This window comes from Mustela putorius, unplaced genomic scaffold (assembly GCF_011764305.1).
Source record: "Mustela putorius furo isolate JIRA1106 unplaced genomic scaffold, ASM1176430v1.1 tig00000129_pilon_pilon_pilon, whole genome shotgun sequence".
Lineage (NCBI taxonomy): Eukaryota > Metazoa > Chordata > Mammalia > Carnivora > Mustelidae > Mustela > Mustela putorius.
The window spans coordinates 9,589,519-9,608,351 of NW_025421290.1; the positions used below are offsets into that span (position 1 = coordinate 9,589,519).

The 18,833-nt window shown below is 42.0% G+C and overlaps 1 protein-coding gene across 2 annotated transcripts; it reads left to right on the forward strand.

The window, feature by feature from the left end:
- The first annotated feature begins 2,372 nt into the window (after positions 1 to 2,372).
- Positions 2,373 to 17,738, forward strand: MAPK1IP1L (mitogen-activated protein kinase 1 interacting protein 1 like). Of its 2 annotated transcripts, none has more exons than XM_004738822.3 (4): positions 2,373 to 2,488; positions 10,774 to 10,795; positions 11,650 to 12,354; positions 13,392 to 17,738. In XM_004738822.3, exons 2-4 carry the CDS (start codon positions 10,778 to 10,780, stop codon positions 13,401 to 13,403), a joined length of 735 nt encoding a protein of 244 aa, XP_004738879.1. In that variant the 5' UTR covers positions 2,373 to 2,488; positions 10,774 to 10,777; the 3' UTR covers positions 13,404 to 17,738. The 2 variants fall into 2 exon arrangements, with proteins under 2 accessions (XP_004738879.1, XP_044925656.1); XM_045069721.1 differs by lacking the exon at positions 2,373 to 2,488 and adding an exon at positions 4,471 to 4,494.
- The last annotated feature ends 1,095 nt before the right edge of the window (positions 17,739 to 18,833 follow it).

Consider the following 18,833-nt stretch of genomic DNA (forward strand, 5'->3'; position numbering starts at 1 on the left):
TTAGGGTCCTGGGATCGAGTCCCGCATCGGTGTCTCTGCTCAATGGGGAGTCCGCTTTCCTCTCCCTCTCTCTCTGCCTGCCTCTCTGCCTACTTGTGATCTCTCTGTGTCAAATAAATAAAATCTTAAAAAAAAAAATTGGGGGCGCCTGGGTGGCTCAGTTAAGCATCAGACTCTTGGTTTCAGCTCAGGTCATGATCTCAGGGTCCTAAGAGCCCCACCAAAGGCAGAATGTGTTTGGAAGTCTTTCCCTCTCCTGCCCATGTCCTCCCCGCTTTGCTTTCATGTGAGTGCACTTTCTCAAATCTGAAAAAAGGTTTAAATCTATATTACACACTTTCTAATTTAAAATACTTTCTGTCTTTAGTGTGTCAGTTTGAGTCTTCTAGAAGCAGATGCCAAGATGTGAGTAAATGTGCAAGAGATTTCCTGGGGAAACACCTATGAAGGAAGAAGGTGTGGATGCCTTCCTATCACTTTGCAAGTCTGACAAACATGAAAGAAATGCAAAGACAAATGATGGTGGGCTTCAGACTGCACTGCAATTGTGAAGTAGATGGAGATTTAGTATTAAAGAAAAGGTTGACTGAGAGAGCCCACATGGAACAGAACAGGAATGGCCTAGCTCTTTAACACTCAGTATGTTGTTATTGGCTGAGAGGTGGGAAAACGAGGTTGTCAGTCACTGAGAGTGACCAGGACCAGAGTGAGGTGGGTGAGGCACTCAATTTGGGCACAAAAATTTTTTGACCAAAAATCTCAGCAATGAAAGGCAGTATTTCAGTACAACGTTCTTAAGGGGTTTTTTTGTTTTGTTTTGTTTTGTTTAAGATTTTATTCATTTACCCGACAGATCACAAGCAGGCAGAGAGAGAGAGAGGAGGAAGCAGGCTCCCTGCTGAGCAGAGAGCCCTATGCGGGACTCAATTCCAGACTCCTGGGATCATGGCCTGAGCTGAAGGCAGAGGCTTCAACCCACTGAGCCAATCAGGCGCCCCTAAGATTTTTTTTTTTTAATTTGTTTATTTGACAGAGATCACAAGTAGGCAGAGAGATAGAGAGGAGGTGAAGCAGGCTCCCTGCCGAGCAGAAAGCCCAATGAGGACCCTGAGATCATGACCTGAGCCCAAGGCAGAGGCTTATCCTCACTGAGCCACCCAGGCGCCCTCAGTACAACGTTCCAAATTCAGAACTAAGGGGCGCTTCCGCTGAGGTCATGCCAGTGTCCTGAATGGAGCTCCGTGACTGGGTCTCTGCTCAGCGGGAGCCTGCTTCTCCCTCTGCGGGTCCCTCAGCTTGTGTTCTCTCGGTCTCAAAATATTTTTAAAAAAATAACATCAGAATTAATACCTAATGAAGAGAAATGCCAAAATTTTACATATAATTTTACTGACTTCTGGTGACTCAGGCTTCCTTATACCTCCACGAGGCACTGTGGATTTGCTGCCTCCTGAGGGCAGGTAAGTCTTTCACACTGATGGTGAGGGGCTAGAGATTAGGACCCTGAGATCATGACCCCAGCACAAGTCAGACGCTTGATGACTCAGCCACCCAGGCGCCCCAGGAAAATTTCTAGTAAGATGCCCCTGCCCAATGACCCACTAACGGGCTACACAAAGAAGCTAAATGTTTTAATGATTCTGCATACTTCTAATGTGTTTTTATGTGTACGTACATATTATATGTACATATATTTTCACGCTATGTAATTATGGCATCTATATAACTCGCTAGCAGATTCCTTGGCGCTGGGGGAATGTGTCAATCATCCTTCAGACCCGACCTGGAGTACGTAAAGGTTTACTCAAAGATGGACATGTGGAGGGAAGAGGCGCTGATCAGGGAAAGGCTGCGTAGACAACTTTCAGTCAGTATCAACTGCCGAGTCATTTACAGACGTCTTCCCTTCCCCGTGCAGTTCCTTTAGCGCTCCTCAGTTTGGGCCTGAGGGCCGGTGGCCGCGTCCACACCCAGCCCGCTTCAAGGCCCGGCTGTAAAAATATCTAAACCTAGGACATCCAAAAAATCAGTCCTTACACCACTCCAGGAAGCAAGTTTCCGTCAGGGTGCCCAGGACGTCACTGACTACAGGAATTTCCGGAAAGCCGGGGAGCCTTCCGCCCGCCAGAAGAAAACAGCCACGCGGGGCGAGCCGGAAGAACTACCGCGTCACGCCGCGCTGCGCCGCCGGGCAGGCCGCAGTTGCCGCCGGAGGCCTGCTGGGGGCGCGCGCGCTGCCCCGCCCGGCCCCGGGAGGAGGGGAGAGCGAGGGCGGGGGCGGTGCGCTCGGCGCTTCCTGTTCCGGCGCCAGGAGGAGCCGCGCGCTGTTAGTGCTGCCGCCGCTGCCTCCGCTGCTGCCGCTGCTGCTGCCGCCGCCGCTGCCGCCGCCGCCGCCACCGTCAGTCACTCCGCGTTCGGTTCTTCGGCACCCGGTTCGCTGGGACTCTTCGCCGCTTGTGAACTTTGCTGCGGGCTCGGATCTTGCCGGGTAAGGCTGCTTCGGCGCTAGTGGGGATCGTGGAGGGGGCCAAGGGAGTGCCCAAGCGGGAGACAGGCGCAGTAACGGAGGTACCTCGAGTCGCCTTTCCGGGGTCCAGGACTAAGCGCCTGCCCGCGCCGTCTTCCTTCGAGCTGCGAGGTGCCCCCCTGGTAGCCCCCCAGGGAGAAGGCGTCGGAGGCGGGTGACGTCGCGCCCGACGGGTTTCTCGGCGCTTGACGTCGGGCCTGGCTTGGGGGCGGGGCGGCGAGCGTTCCTGGCCCCTCCCCCACCTACCCCACCCCACCCCCACCCCTTCCCGGGCGGCGGGACCCGCTCGGAGGCCGGTTCGCTCCGGTTGATCCCGGACTCCCTTTGTTCGTTTGGCCCTAAAGGGTTCCCGGCTCGCGCCCCTCGGCCCCGACCCCCTCCCCCATTTATTAGTTTCTAATAAAACGGGAGATACGGGCCTGAATAGTCTTAGGGGAATCTGGCACTTGTTTAAAAGATTGTCCTCAATGTGACAATGTTCTGGTCGTTATTCAACCAAAGGAATTGCTGGCAAATACATTCGATGAATACACATGACAGAGACCATGAGAAGTGCTGAGTTCTATGATACTCTCTTTTTTAGGATTTAGGAGCTTGTGTTACACATGGAAGCATATAAATAGCTGAACCATTTCCTCTTCGAAGACCAAGAGCAGTGCTTTTACTGGATAGAATTTCTAATGTTGAGGCATCAAACCATACCGAAAAAAATTTTTTACAGCATTAAAGCTGAAGAAAAACACAGGTCTTACACCTGATGATTTTAAAGCTCTGCTTTGGGAACAAACGTTTATTACAGACCAAGATAGCCTTCAGAGATCTTTCAGAAGTTCTTTGTTCGGCTGTATTCATTGGGTAGGGAGAAGAGAAATTATTTTTGGTACTGGCGTCCCTGATTGGAAACTGGTTTGTTTCAGAAAATTCAGTTGGATTGTGTGTGTGTTAGAATGTTCTTTTCCTCTCTCCAGGAGCAGTAGAGGTAGACCAATTCCTTAACTTCAAGCCTTGGGGCCAGTGTGTTTTGGAATTCAGAAATCTTTGGATTGAATCTCTAGATTTAGGAAGAGAATAAGATGCACATACAAGAGGTATCAACCCCCTCCACAAAGTCCCTGCAACATCCCCTAAGACAACATTTATATTTGTGCAGTGATAAGAGTGACTTAACGGAAATTATAAATATGCTTAGGTTAGATTTTGCCACCAACTGTTCTGTGCCAGACTTGGGAATGTTTCTTTATGTTTCTTTTATTTTCAAAAGTTTCTGAATGGAGAACTGCAGATAAAGGTTTGCAGACCCATGATACCAGTGGTAAAAGTAAAAGCTAACGTTTGTTCAGTTTTGTGTGGCAGACATTGACCTGGAGATTTGCTTATGATGTAAGTCTCAGGGCAGGTCCGTGAGGGAGAGACCATTCTACTACATCTCTGAGGTTTGAAGAGTTCAGCCTGTCCAGAGCCACCCAGCGAAGAGCTGTGGTTTTATCTAGGCAGTGGTACCTTTCGCCGTCATTCTCAACCTGTGCTACGTGCCTGTGTACAAAGGAAGAGGGGGGAATGTACATGTTGCCAATCCGCTCTTTTTAGAGCACTGGTTTTATAGACACTTACCAGTACCATTTAGTGTTTCACGTCACTAGTCCTTTTATAGATGAAGAAACTGAGAGTCACTCAGGTGAGCTGAAGCTGATGGAGACCCTCAAACCTTACCCTAAAGGAGCTCTGCTAAGACTCCTGTCCCTCCCCTTTCTGAACTGCTTACATTTCCCATAGTGTACTCTTCACCTTTTGCACAATCTGCTCTTCTTTCCTAGGGCGTCCCACCATCCCCTACTCCCAGCTCTTCCTTCATTGTTCCTACAGACTGCAAAAGAACCTCTTCTCAGGATTCTTCCCCTGATACTCCCTTCCTTGATTCCTTTAGGAGTTCTTTGAGGTACTCTCTTGGTGCCCTGTGCTTACGCCAGGTAAGGTAGTTAAGTGTTTAAAGGGTAGTTCTCTACAAGACTGAATTCCTTAAGGATTTATTCTGTGCAATATTACTCATTTCCGCAAAACCCAACACAGTGCCTGGTATGTGTGTTCCAGGCATAAGTATAAGAAATGATTTTTTTTAAATTACATGTCTTTAAAAAGTTTAAAATACTCCAAACATTTATCAAGTCTCCAGTTCCTTGAGTTACCCAAATGTAAAATAGAACTTATCTGATAAAAGAGCCAGTATTAAATATGATCAAATACTCTATTTCAAATTTTATATTTTTCAGTATATTAGCACCATTCCCCTACCCCCCCCAAACATCATTGTAAAAATCCTGTTTTTTCTTTTTTTAAGAGGTGGGAAGGGTCAAAAGGAGAGGGAGAGAATTTTTTTTTAAGATTTTGTTTATTGATTTAGACAGAGTGTGGGAGTGAAGGACAGGGGCACGGGGTTGGGGGAGGTGGTCTCCATCACCCTGAGATCATGACCTGAGGTGAAACCAAGAGTCAGACATGCAACCAACTGAGCCATCCAGGCACCCCTTTTAAGTTTCTTTTAATAAACATCTTACATATCTGTAGTACTTGATAGATTATTAAAAATGTTACTTTTAATTATCTGTAAAGTAGTCAGGAGTTAAAGCTGTTTTGCAGATGAGAAATGGTTTGTGATTAAGAAGTTTGCCTTAGACAAAAGGATTGATGTCGGGGCGCCTGGGTGGCTCAGTGGGTTAGGCCGCTGCCTTCGGCTCAGGTCATGATCTCAGGGTCCTGGGATCGAGTCCCGCATCGGGCTCTCTGCTCGGCAGGGAGCCTGCTTCCCTCTCTCTCTCTGCCTGCCTCTCTGTCTACTTGTGAATTCTCTCTGTCAAATAGATAAATAAAATCTTTAAAAAAAAAAAGGATTGATGTCCACATTTCATAACTCTCTAGTTCTGTATTCTTTATCACCCCACCACAGTGTGATGACCCTTTGAAATAAGCCTTGTTCGGTAGTCACTAGTGATTTACAGAGTTCAACTTTTAAAACCTCCTTGTGACTGGATTGCCATTTTTTTTTTAACGATTTTATTTATTTATTTGACAGAGATCACAGGTAGGCAGAGAGAGAGGAGAAAGCAGGCTCCCCGCTGAGCAGAGAGCCCAATGCGGGGCTCAATTCCAGAACCCTGGGATCTTGACCTGAGCGGAAGGCAGAGGCTTAACCCACTGAGCCACCAAGGCACCCCTGGATTGCCATTTTACTCTAAAAGCCCTAAGAGTTACAGCAATGTTTTACCTTTCTAGTATATGTCAAAAGAGATTTGTGCTGTGTTTCAATTACTATTCTTGCTGCTCAGAAAATAGAATGATAATTTTTCAGGTGATGCCTAGATCTGCCATAGAGTACCATTGGAAAGTTTTGGAAATAAGCTTTTCAGTATTTCAGAAAGAAAAAGGAAAATCGGGGGGCCTGGGTGGCTCAGTGGGTTGAAGCCTCTGCCTTCAGCTCAGGTCATGATCCCAGGGTCCTGGGATCGAGCCCCACATCGGGCTCTCTGCTCTGCAGGGAGCCTGCTTCCTCCTCTCTCTTCTCTCTCTGCCTGCCTCTCTGCCTACTTGTGATCTCTGTCTGTCAAATAAATAAATAAAATCTTTAAAAAAAAGAAAGAAAGAAAGAAAGAAAATCTCTCTTGCTCATAAACCCCCCCCCTTTTTTTTTGCGCCAGTTCAGGGTTACATGGGCCTCATCTTAATTAGCATAATCCATTGGCATCAGAGTTGCTCAGTTAGTTACGCATCTGACTCTTGATTTTGGCTCAGGTCATGATCTCCTGAGGTGGAATCCCATGTGGGGATCCACACTGCATGGACCTGCTCAAGAGTCTCTCCCTCTGTTCCTCCTCTAAAAAATTAGCATAATCTAAGTATTTTTGAATGGTTTTTTAGAAAATCTAGATTTAAAAAATTATGTAGCTCTTCTCATATTCAAACACTAATGTCCAACTCTATTTTTTGCCTTTTTATGATGAAAGTAAGAATAAATTAGAATGTTTCCTGTTAATAAGAACACTGTATGTTCTACACATGGAGAGAAGGTCACTTTACTAAAAGTGCTTTACATCAAGAAATGATCTATTTTTAATCCCTTTATTCAGGGCTTCATTACTTAGAAGATTCTAATACCTCCTTTATCTTCCAGGATTTAACTTTTTTTTAGGATTTTATTTATTAAGAGACAGAGATAGAGAAAGGAAGTGGGAAAGAGAGGGAGAAGCAGGCTCCCTGCTAAGCAGGGATCCAGACTCAGGGCTCAATCCCAGTACCTGAGACCATGACCTGAGCTAAAGGCAGACCCTTAACCACCTGAGCCACCTAAGCGCACCCAGGATTTGATTTGATTGATTGATTGATTGATTGATTGATTTTAGGATTTAATTTTTAACTTCAAATTTGGAAAGCTGGAGTTGTGAGTCAGTTAAATAGTATTAACTTGTGGAGTAACTTACATTCTAATGTAATTTTACAACTAGTTAGCTTTATATTGTATATATATTTTTTTAATTAAGAGAAAAGAGAGAATTCTGAAAACCCAAACAGCAAGACCACATGAAATTGAATGTATGTTCTCTGCTTCAGAATTAATGTGAACTTTGATACAGAACCATTTTCTGTTTCAAAAAGGCTCACCCTATTCAAAAAGCATGTTGGTCTTATGTAGACTTTGAACTTGCCAAACTTGCCATTCACTGATAAAAGTCCCTTCAGGTGTTCATCCTAAAAATTTACTGTTGTGTGATACAACGTTTTAGTATAAAACCTTAATGTGGGAATGAATGAATAGTTGCATTTGCTATATATTCTAGATGTTTTTGATGATCTGAATAAATAGCAAGGTCATAGCAGTTGTAGCCTTCATATTCTTTTTATCATTCCTGTTAGCCAATTGTACTTGAAAGTTACACTCTAAGAATGCAAGGGTGGGCTCAATATTAAGCAGTTTTTTTATATATAATTGTCTTTGTGGGTCAAAGGAGAAAAACTAATCAGCTCGTTAGGTGTTAAAAAGATCTGAAGAAATGCAGTGTCATCTTTAAATGGTTTTTTCCTCTAAATGTTTTTTAACTAGCAAAATAGGAATAAGTAAATCCAGCAAAATAGGCATAAATAGACATTTTTAATATAAGTTTTTTCATCTCAAACTGAAAAATGGGAATTTTATTTAAACATTAGAAGCATTTCCAGGAGATTTGGGAGCAAGACTATTGTGCTCACTATTTAAAATTTCATTATTAAGTTTAGCTGATGCAGAGAAAAGAGATGTAAATATTGGAAAGAGAATGTAAAATTATTATTGTTGTTACAGATGACATAATTCTTTACCTGAAATCCCAGAGAATCAACTGTGACACTCAGGAATAAAGTAATTTAGTAATGTCACTGCTTACAAAAGTAATACACTAAAATTTAAAAATTTCCACATGAGGTGCCAGGCTAGCTTATTCAGTAGAGCATGCGACTCTTCTCAGGGTTGTGAGTTCGAGCCCCACGTTAGGACTAGAGTTTACTTTTAATATAAATAAATAAACTATTGAGTGATGAATGACAGTGATGGGAACTAGGAAGATATACCTTGTTCTTGAATGAAAAGATTGGATATTTTGAATACGTTACATGTCTTCTAAATTAACTGTAAATATAATGCAGTTCCAACCAGAACACCCAACAGATTCTTTTTACTCTATTTTTTTACAAAAAGATCTGGAAAAAAAGAAACAATATTTAGGAATCTAGGGGGAAAAGACAGCAGCAGTAGGTCAACTAACATTAAAATCTGTTAAAAATGCAAAGCTAATGAAATTAAGATGGGATGTTGTGGTGCAGATCAGTAGAAAAGAACAGGCTTCAGAATATCTATAGGAATAACAGAGACTCTATAGCCTGGTGGTAAAGAGCCTTGGCTCTGGAGTCAGACTGTATACCTGAGTTTGACCCCTCTTCTACTTGTCCCTAGCTCTGTCCCCTTAAACAAGTTAACTTGATGAGCTTCCTTTTCTCAGGCTGTCAACTGAGTGGAAGAATTTGTGTCTATTCATTGAGATGACCCACCTAAAACACTTTGAACAGTGTGCCTGTTCTGTAGTAAATACTCCATTTGTTGTTAGTACTGGCAGTAGATTGTGTTAAGGGTAGCTTGTCGTATCCACTGAGAAAAGGTAGATTATACATTAAGTCAGGGATGCCTGATGGCTCAGTCGATTACGCGACTGACTAGCTCAGGTCATGATCTCAGGGTCCTGGGATCAAGCCCCACATCTGGCTCCTTGCTCAGTAAGAAGTCTGCCTGTCCCTCCGCTCCTCCCCCTGCTCATTCTCTCTCCCTCTCCCTTAAATAAAATCTCTTAAAATATACGTATTTGGGGGCACCTGGGTGGCTCAGTTGGTTAAGCAGCTGCCTTTGGCTCAGGTCATGATTCCAGGGTCATGGGATCAAGCCCCGCATCGGGCTCCCTGCTCAACAGAGAGCCTGCTTCTCTCTTGTCTCCCTCTCCTGCCTCTCAGCCTACTTGTGGTGTCTCTCTGTTAAAATAAATAAATAAAAATACTTTTTAAAAATGCGTATTTTAAGTTAAACCATATTAGTACTGTTAGAAAGCATGGGTGAATTTTTTGTCTCCTATGTTTCAAAGCTAATCTTAAAATTTTATAAAGCACTAAAAAAAGATGTACTCGTAGAAAGGAGTGAAATTGTCAAAGGCGAGAGAGCACATACTTTCTTTATTTAAATGAAGTCAAAGAATAAGCAAAAACTAAGAAAGTAGTTGCTGAGTGGAAGGGCAGTTGATTGGAAAGTAGCATGAGTAAACCTGGAGTGAAGGAAATTGTTTTGTACCTTGGTTAAAGGGACATATGCAGTTGTCAGAGCTTGTTGATCTAAACACTGCACATCTCTGCGTTTTATTGAGTATTAATTATGCATCACTTTTAGAATTTGATGAAAGGACAAAAGTGGCTCGAAGACATAAGCAAATCCACAAAAAAAGTTTATTATAAATTGGGTATGAAATTTTAAAAGATGCTCTACTTTACACTAAATTTTAAAAATGCGGAAGTTAAAATAACAAAGTGTCAATTTTTAACCTGTCATAATTGAAAACTATTTAGACATTTAATACTCTCCAGTGGTGAAGAGGAGTTTTCAGAGATAGTGTAGGGTCACCTGGGTGGCTCATTTAGTTAAGCATCTGCCTTCAGCTCAGGTCATGATCCAGAGGTCCCAGAATCCACCCCCGTGTTGGGCTCCCTGCTCAGCAAGGAGTCGGCTTCTCCCTCTCCCTCTGCCCTACCCACTGCTCCTTCTCGCAGCACAAGCGCCCTCTCTCTCAAATAAATAAGTAAAATCTTAAAAAAAAAAAAAAAAAAAAAAAAAAAGGTATAACTGGCAAAGGACTTTAAAGTGGCATGGACTTTTTTTTTTTTTTTTTAAGTAAGATTTTATTCATTTATTTGCCAGAGAGAGAGCATGAGAGTACAAGCAGGGGGAAGTGGCAGGCAGAGGGAGAAGCAGACTCCCTGCCTAGCAGGAAGCTGGATGCGGGAGTGGATCCCAGCACCCTGGGATCATGACCTGAGCTGAAGGCAACAGACTGAGCCACCCACACGTCCGGTGGCATGGACTTTTAAGATGTGTTTTATTTTTTTTTTTTAAAGATTTTATTTATTTTTTTAACAGAGATCACAAGTAGGCATAGAGGCACAGAGGCAGGCAGAGAGAGAGGAGGAAGCAGGCTCCCTGCCAAGCAGAGAGCCCGATGCGGGACTCGATCCCAGGACCCTGAGATCATGACCTGAGCCGAAGGCAGCGGCCTAACCCACTGAGCCACCCAAGCGCCCCTAAGATGTGTTTTAGATAGCCTTACCTGTTGACCGCAGATTTCCCTTTTAGTACTTTTCCTGATGACACATTTCCAAGGATATGTGTTGAAAAGTGTTCCCTGTATCATGGTCTGAAGCAACTCAAAGTGCAAAGAACGTAAACTACCACCAAAATGAGAGGCAGACTATATTGTGGATCCCTTCTATGTGAAATGCAGCCAGTGGAAGGGGACGGCATTTACAGAATTACATGAACTGCAACGAAAGTTTGCCCTCTGTAAAGAGAAAGACCTTGCGTATGTGATTAAGTAACAATGGTATATACAAAGAAAGTTCCTTAAAAAATACATAAGAAATGGTAAGCACTGGTTTTGAAGTATTCTTTTTGTTTTTTTCTTTCTCTTTTTTAGGAAAATGTCTGATGAATTTTCGGTAAGTTGATGCATTTATCCTTTGTAAGTATTTTGGCTTTTAAGAAAATGACATAGTTCTAACTGCAGGCCATGTAAGTCTTTTAATTTAAAAGAGATGCTTTTTGTGATCCTTGCTTTTGGCTGGGGAGAGGATGTGATTTTCATAGATGATCTGCCTTAATTGACTTAGATATGATATGTTTGAAATTTTGTTGTGTTGTATGTATTTATAAAGTTTTAGGTTGCTTTTGTTCTCTGTTAACATGGCAGTGCTAATAATAGACAGCATTTTGGGGCACCTGGATGGCTCAGTGGGTTAAGCCTCTGCCTTCAGCTCAGGTCATGATCTTGGGGTCCTGGGATCCAGCCCCACATCGGGCTCTCTGCTCGGAAGGGAGCCTGCCCCCCACCGGCCGCCTGCCTCTCTGCCTACTTGTGATCTCTCTCTCTGTCAAATAAATAAATAAAATCTTTTAAAAAAAAAATAGACAGCATTTTTTAATGTAACATACACCAAGTACTATGTTAAGGGTATTACATGAATTATCTCATTTAAGCCTCAAGTTAATGCTAAACTTTTTTTTTTTAATGCAGAAACTAAAGCTTAGAGAGGGTATTTAAGTTGTTTGCAGTAAAGTCAGGATTTAACTCCTCAGTATTTTGAGTAATTGGATTTAGAAAATACGATTTTCTCTAAGGAATTTGCATTGGAAGGTTGATTTTTATATTACATGAATTGCTTTTACACTGAGCAGTTTGGCTGTTGAAGATGTTCTAGGGGTTCGCAGTCCCTTGCTCTGCAGCTTTATAACCATGTTTGACATGATTTGCCCCTAAATAAGATAGGTAAAACATGCCTGTTTTGTCTTCCAGTTGGCAGATGCACTACCTGAACATTCCCCTGCCAAAACCTCTGCTGTGAGCAATACAAAACCTGGCCAGCCGCCTCAAGGCTGGCCGAGTTCCAGCCCTTGGAATAACCCAAGTGCTCCACCTTCTGTGCCATCCGGACTCCCGCCAAGTGCGACACCCTCCACTGTGCCTTTTGGACCAGCACCAACCGGAATGTATCCCTCTGTGCCTCCCACCGGACCACCTCCAGGACCCCCAGCACCCTTTCCTCCTTCTGGACCATCATGTCCCCCACCTGGCGGTCCTTATCCAGCCCCAACTGTGCCCGGCCCCGGCCCCACAGGGCCATATCCTACACCAAATATGCCCTTTCCAGAGCTTCCAAGACCATATGGTGCACCCACAGATCCAGCTGCTGCTGGTCCTTTAGGTCCATGGGGATCCATGTCTTCTGGACCTTGGGCACCTGGAATGGGAGGGCAGTATCCTACCCCTAACATGCCATACCCATCTCCAGGGCCATATCCCGCGCCCCCTCCCCAAGCACCAGGGGCAGCGCCACCCGTTCCATGGGGCACTGTTCCACCAGGAGCCTGGGGACCACCAGCACCATATCCTGCCCCTGCAGGATCATATCCCACACCAGGACTCTATCCCACTCCCAACAATCCTTTTCAAGTGCCTTCAGGACCTTCTGGTGCTCCACCGATGCCTGGTGGCCCCCATGTGAGTGTTAAATTTGTTCTTTAAAATGCACTAATAGTCACATAAGCACAACTGAAAGATTATTTGCCTCCTGTTTTGGATAGAAGATTAGAAAGCATTTAAAACTTTTTAAAAGAAGGGGTGTATGTATATAAGGTAAGAGTAAATTTCAAACTTCAGATAAAGCATTTAGAAGGATGAAAACAAAAGTATTCCTGGTACTTAGAAAAACTTCCCAAAGATCCCCCGAAGACTTTGTGATGTAGAAAGCAGTGTCCTCAGTAACATCCTTGAGATAAACTCAGGTGTATTTCATGGGACCTTTTTTTTTTTTTAAACTATTTCTCAGTCTCATTTTGTAGCATCACACCAAAGCACAGTTCAGTAAAACAGTCTCTGCCTGGGTGACTTCATCCAGATGTACATTTTTAGAGCATCTAGGACAATGAACACATAAGATTGCCTGTCCTTCCTGTTACTCTCCCTCGTGTTTCTCAGCCAAAGTTTTGTTGGATCCTCAGCAGCACTGAGCTCCCGAATAGCCCACTGTTCTGCACTGTCAGTCCCAGGCAGTGCCTCGTGCTGCACTGCCAGCCAAGCCAGAGGGCCAGGGTTGGCATCTGAGTTGGAGGACCTGTCTTGGATGTAAGACCAAATAGAAAAGTGTCCCTCTTCTCCTCGCCCCAGAAGTAAGCCAAGAGTCCTCAGAAAGAATCCTGATTCTCCATGGGGGTTGGGGCGGGGGGGAAATGACTTACTCTTAACAAAATAATCAGGTCTCCAGCTAGATGAATCAAATATCCACCCCAACTGTCCAGGAAAAAGGATCCTAATAAAAAGCCCCCAAAACTTGACTTTGATCAGTATAACTTATCTATCCAAATTCCCTTAAAAAGCTTTTTTTTTTTTTTTTTTTACAAATTGTATGTCAAAATAAATGGGATGAGTTGCCATTTGGATTTATTAGGCAATAAGTATTTTATTTTAAACCACAGCAAGGAGTTAATAAACTCCACTTAGAAAAACTGGAGGTTTACTTTTTCTTTCTTCTGTTGCAGTCTTACCATTAAGTTAATGGACGAAGATATGACGCTTTGCTTTTTGAAGTACATATATATGCACATGAATGCATATATAAAAATTGCTGGTCTCACTATTCTTAGAGGGCATTCATGAAAGAACAACCCTTGCACCTCTCAGAGAAGATATCTGCCTCTTGTACTTGGATGTATAGTACATCTGATGGATACAATCAGATAAAAATGTAAAAGTAAATCGTTCAAATGTGATTTTTATTCGGTTTTTATGGAACGTTAAAGTGATGAAGTGTATTGAATAGCTCTTTGATAACAGTTTGTTTAAAACAAGTTTTCGATTTGTTTAAATTATGAAACCACACACTTAAAAATCTAAGATGATGTGGATTATTGTTAGAATCTGCAAACTCATTGGCGAATTATTTCAAGTATTTTTCTATAATCACTTTTTCCCTAAATAAACACACTTTGAAAACAATCACATTGTCATAATTTAAACAAATGATGCCTCTCAACATCTTGAACTGCTCTGTCGGTAGAAAAAATACACGTGGGCCTCGTGAGGGTGTAGTTTGGATATATATTTTCAAGCTGTTGGTAATTATTGTCAGATGTTGAGTTCATTAGCCAGGCAGTGTTCGTTTTTATCCTCGAGCTTTTAGTAAAAACTTTTCTTTGATTTTTGAGTTCCACCTGATTTGCTTTATTTTTAGCCAGATGGGTCACACAGCTCTAAAATCTGCCATTTATGAGAACTTTGTTCTTTTTAATGCAGGCCAACATGTGTGTAAATTAATTCTTAGAGACTTGTTCATCTCTGTATTGCTTTGGCATAGATTTCGAGATGTCAGTATTGCTTCAGGAAGAACTCGAAGGAAATAATTCTCTCCTTTGTCTTGAACCTCAAGCCAGAGGAAACCCCGGAAATTGCTTTATAGTGACAAGTCACTTGCATTCCCACAAAACCCTCTTCTACTCAGACCCTTCCCTGTAGGTCCCTTTGCCTCAGTTCTTTAGAAGGAGCACATCCCTTAGTTTCTCCCTGATATGGAAAACTGGCACACTCTAGGGGTCTGTTGTAAACACATATAGCAGTTACGGTTCAAGAACCTTAGTCATTTAGACATGATTCTGTACAAGTGCCATCAAAACGTGTACATGTCTTTCAGAGTCTGGTTAAGCTATGTCATTGTCTTATGCAGTTTCCTGCATCTGTTGTAAAGTGCTTATGGCTAACAGTTCTTTGTTTGTTGACAGGTAAATAGGTAGAATTGAGTGCCATTCTTAAAAATTCTTAAAAATTACCCTCTAGCTCTAACACTGAAACTAGTAATAATAATAATAATAATAATAAGGTGTAGATCTCTGCAGTGTGGCTGTTGCTTAAATTAGTGTTTGTAACCACCGAAATAGCCTGAGTAGCTTTTTTTGTCACCTTATCTCTAAATCAGATCCTTAGAGTCTTAGAAGTGACTATGTTATTTGTCAAATAACATTGTGAACCTTTGAATGTATCCATGGGGTTACTAAAATATGTTGTGAATTTCTTGCCTAGTCTAGGAGAGATTTATGCTGGAGCTCTTGTTTTTGCTTAGAAATAAAATATTTAGTAGTTTGTTTCTCTTACATTTTAAATGTCAAGAATGCCAAATGCTGCCAATTTAATGGTTTGATAGCTACCTCCTTTTAAGAAAGCAAGATGGTCATCTTTGAGAAAAATACAGTGTTTAAGCTCCCTTTTAAGTAGGTGATAGAGTCGAGCTTTTAGAATTGAAGCTGATTTGTTTAGGTATCTTCAGACTGGGGAATGTCGTTAGACAGCTCCTACAGAGTGGCACCAGCGGTCTTGAACAAGCCGCACCAATCTACAACACTCCTGGAATCTTTGTCAGAGTAGCTCCATGGCAGGAGCCTTGGAAGGTATTTTAGCTTAAATGATCAGGCAGTATCATGTCAGCTAGCCTGGAGTGGGGTAAGAGGAACAGTGAGATAGCAGTGAAGATTTCCTGGTGGTTATTTTGGTTGTGCTGCATTGGAAGAAGTTGACAACTCTGGCTTTAGATAGAATATTTAATGTAACACTAGAGGATACTGTTTGATTAAGAGAAGTGGTAGCAGGTTTGGGGATCTGTGGTCATGCAGTCCATTTATTAGAGGAGAAAATCTGCTAAAGGATTTGAAGGACCATGAACATGAGATTTGGAATTCCTACTCCCAATAAATACATAAACTTGGCTAGTGACCCGTACTGCCCCGTGTGCCCTAGACATAACACCTTTTCTTTGCTTTTCAAGGACTTTCCAACTGGTAGTTGTGAAATTCTTTTTAAGCTAAGAAGGGAAATCACAGGGACTAGAATTTGCTTTTATGTTCCTTTTGGTTTTTTAGAACCTTATTTCTCAACCTACAAGGAGAGTCTTAATTCTTGTGGGTACTCTGGGACATAAATGTATTTTTAGATTCAGGGTAAAGTTAAAAGCAGTTGTTGTTTCAGTGGAGGAATGGGGGAAAACACAGGGGAAGGTTTTTCTCTTTACAAGGAAATACCGTTGCTTTAGAAACCAGTCCTTTTAGGCTGACATCAGTTTAGGGAAGAGACTGTTTCTTAGAAAGTTTGTTAGGTCTCAGAAGGGAATACACAAGATGGAATATGCTGGCACTTGCACTCTCAGAACAAGAACTTGAAGGCAAATTTGATGGAGATAATCGAGATGTATTGAGGACTCGTGTTTCTGGAGTTGGAATCTTAGATTTTGAAACGTTAAACCTAGAAATGATAAAAAAATGAAAATAAAGACCTTAGGTCCTCATCATCATGTGATGAGAATCAAGGCTCCTTTCCTTAAAGGAGTGCTTGAAATCCTTGGCCTTGTCTGTACTGGACTTAGTCTGACACCTTTTCATGCTTTTGAAGATGGCTATTCACAACTGGGACTCCACAGCCTGTTTTGTGTAAAGTAAAATATTGATTATTCAGGAATAGGCATACATTTGTTTTAATTACCCAGGGCCTCCTTCTTTTGTCAGTTTTCCTGTTGTTTTCAGTATAGAATAATAAAAGGAGAAAAGAAAGGGGGGTGAATTTTTGGCCTTGGTCTGGCACACCACTACAACAGAATATTGGCCTATTTTCTAGGAAAGAAGTCAGTTTTGCCCATAAAATTTGACCTCACAAATAATGATAAGTGCTACCTATTGTACTCCAGTGGACAGCTTTTAAAATTATGTGTTTAGACTTCTAAATGATCAGTGCCAGTATCTTCCTTCCTCACCCTGAATAATCGAGTGCTAGATTTATAAAATGCCAGGTTTATAAACCCTTGACATTAAACCTAAGCACAGACCTTCAGGTGTTGGTTTTTGAAAAGCATAAGGTTAAATTCAGATGAATCACACTGATAGAGGTACTATGCAGAGAAGGTGGTGGGCAGCTTTCAGGGAAGACTGAAATTTACTCTTAATTAAGCAATATTGAGTATTGACGATAGGCCCCTTTTTATTTTCAGAATTCTGCCAAGTAAAATTAAAATTGCCAATAAAATAATCAGTATTAAAGAAATGCCATGCAAGCTTCTGGCTAGAGAACACATCTGAGAACTGCATTCATTTGGTAGACACTCCAGTGTCCAAACAAGCTTTGCCACCTTGCAGAGGCACAGAGAGGAAAGAGAAGGCCTGTCCCGCAGCGGCTTAACGTCCAGGGGTGGCATTTACAGAATGAATTAGTACACGCATTTTTGGTTTACCTAGGTAAACATATTTTAGTTTGCTGCTGGTGGAAATGAGAGGCCAGCTTTTGGACATTTTAAAGAGCAAAGTGTGGTGTACCTTTTTTTAAAGTAAGAAATTAATGTTTCTCAAGATTGTAGTGTTTGTCAGTGCGACTGCTCATGTGTGCAAAGTAACGGGATGTTTTTCCTCTTCACTTCTTCCCTGGATGAAGGCACTTACTGCCTGTCACTGGTTAGCAGATACTGATTTGTTGCCATTAAGTAAACTTGACTTATGCGTGCTCTATAAAGTTTTTTTTGTATTTTTTCTTAATATTGTGGTTTTTAAAATTGACTTAATAATGACAAATTTAATGTATGTAATTGTCTATGCATTTTAAGTTAAACTGCCTAAAATGTGATTTGAGACATAGACATTTGTTTTGTATTATGAACTGTAAGCAATCTGTTTGAGACGTTAGGTTTTATCACCTGCTGCTGTATTTGTAAACAAAAACATATGTTGCTTTAAGAAGTAATTATAATTAGGAATAGTCTATGGATGTGATACTTGATATTTTTTAAGATAAACTTGTTTGCTTTTGTGTATTATACCTGAAAACTTTTTAAAAAAATGTATTTTCATGGTTTCACAGTTTTTCCCTGTATCTTATTCTTTAGGCCCAATTCTGGGCTTCCCTGAGAAGTCCGGAGCCTAATTAACTACAAAATTGTTATCCGAAAGAAAAAAGGGTCTGAGATGCTCCTCGGTGTTTGACCAGCATTCACTAAGTCATTTAAATAGGCTGCCTGGGAATAGCCTTCCCCAGGCCCTCCTTCAGCAACATGGTGTCCACTGTGTGGGTTTCCTCTCTCCCTTCAAGGCTACATTATTCTTTGTAACCAAATTATCGGTGTATACAGAGTTAGGGAGCTTTCCCTCTCTGCCCCAACTGCCACCACCCCCGCTTTCTTTTATGAAAGATGGTTCTATTCTGTGTAACTACTATGCCTATGGTGAGGGTCACATTATCAAACTGGGTACAGTTTGCCATTTCCACAGGGGAGTTGCTACCCTGTCTTGAACCCCGGTGTGGGTGGGCCTGTAAATGAGTCATTTGTACTACATTGTGCTTTGGGGAGAGTCTTCTGCTTTTTGCCTTACAATTGAACAAAGTGCAATGTAAATTTTTAAGTTCTGTTTGATGTCTTATTTCCTATCCCTTAACGGGACCCACCTCAAACAGAGTTCTGAAATAAGTAGTAGAGTGCAAGATCATTCTGGAACAGGACTAGGGGCTTTTTCCCCATCGTGAAATGACATCACTTCAGCAGACACCTTCCTCCCCGGATACCTGACCCAAGCAGGTTCTTTTTTTACCACCATATTAAAACTTAGCAGTCCTTTTGCAACAGATGTCTTTTTTTTTTTTTTTTATTTGACAGAGACCACAAGTAGGCAGAGAGGCAGGCAGAGAGAGAGAGAGGAGGAAGCAGGCTCCCTGCTGAGCAGAGGCTTTAACCCACTGAGCCACCCAGGCGCCCCTTGCAACAGATGTCTAAAGCAAAACAATTATATTCGTGTTTTTTTTTTTTTCAGTAACCCAACACAAAATTCTTTTTTTTTTTTTAAGATTTTTAAATTTATTTATTAGAGATCACAAGTAGGCAGAAAGGCAGGCAGAGAGGAGGGGGGGAAGCAGGCTTGCCACTGAGTAGGGATCCCGATGCGGGGCTTGATCCCAGGACCCTG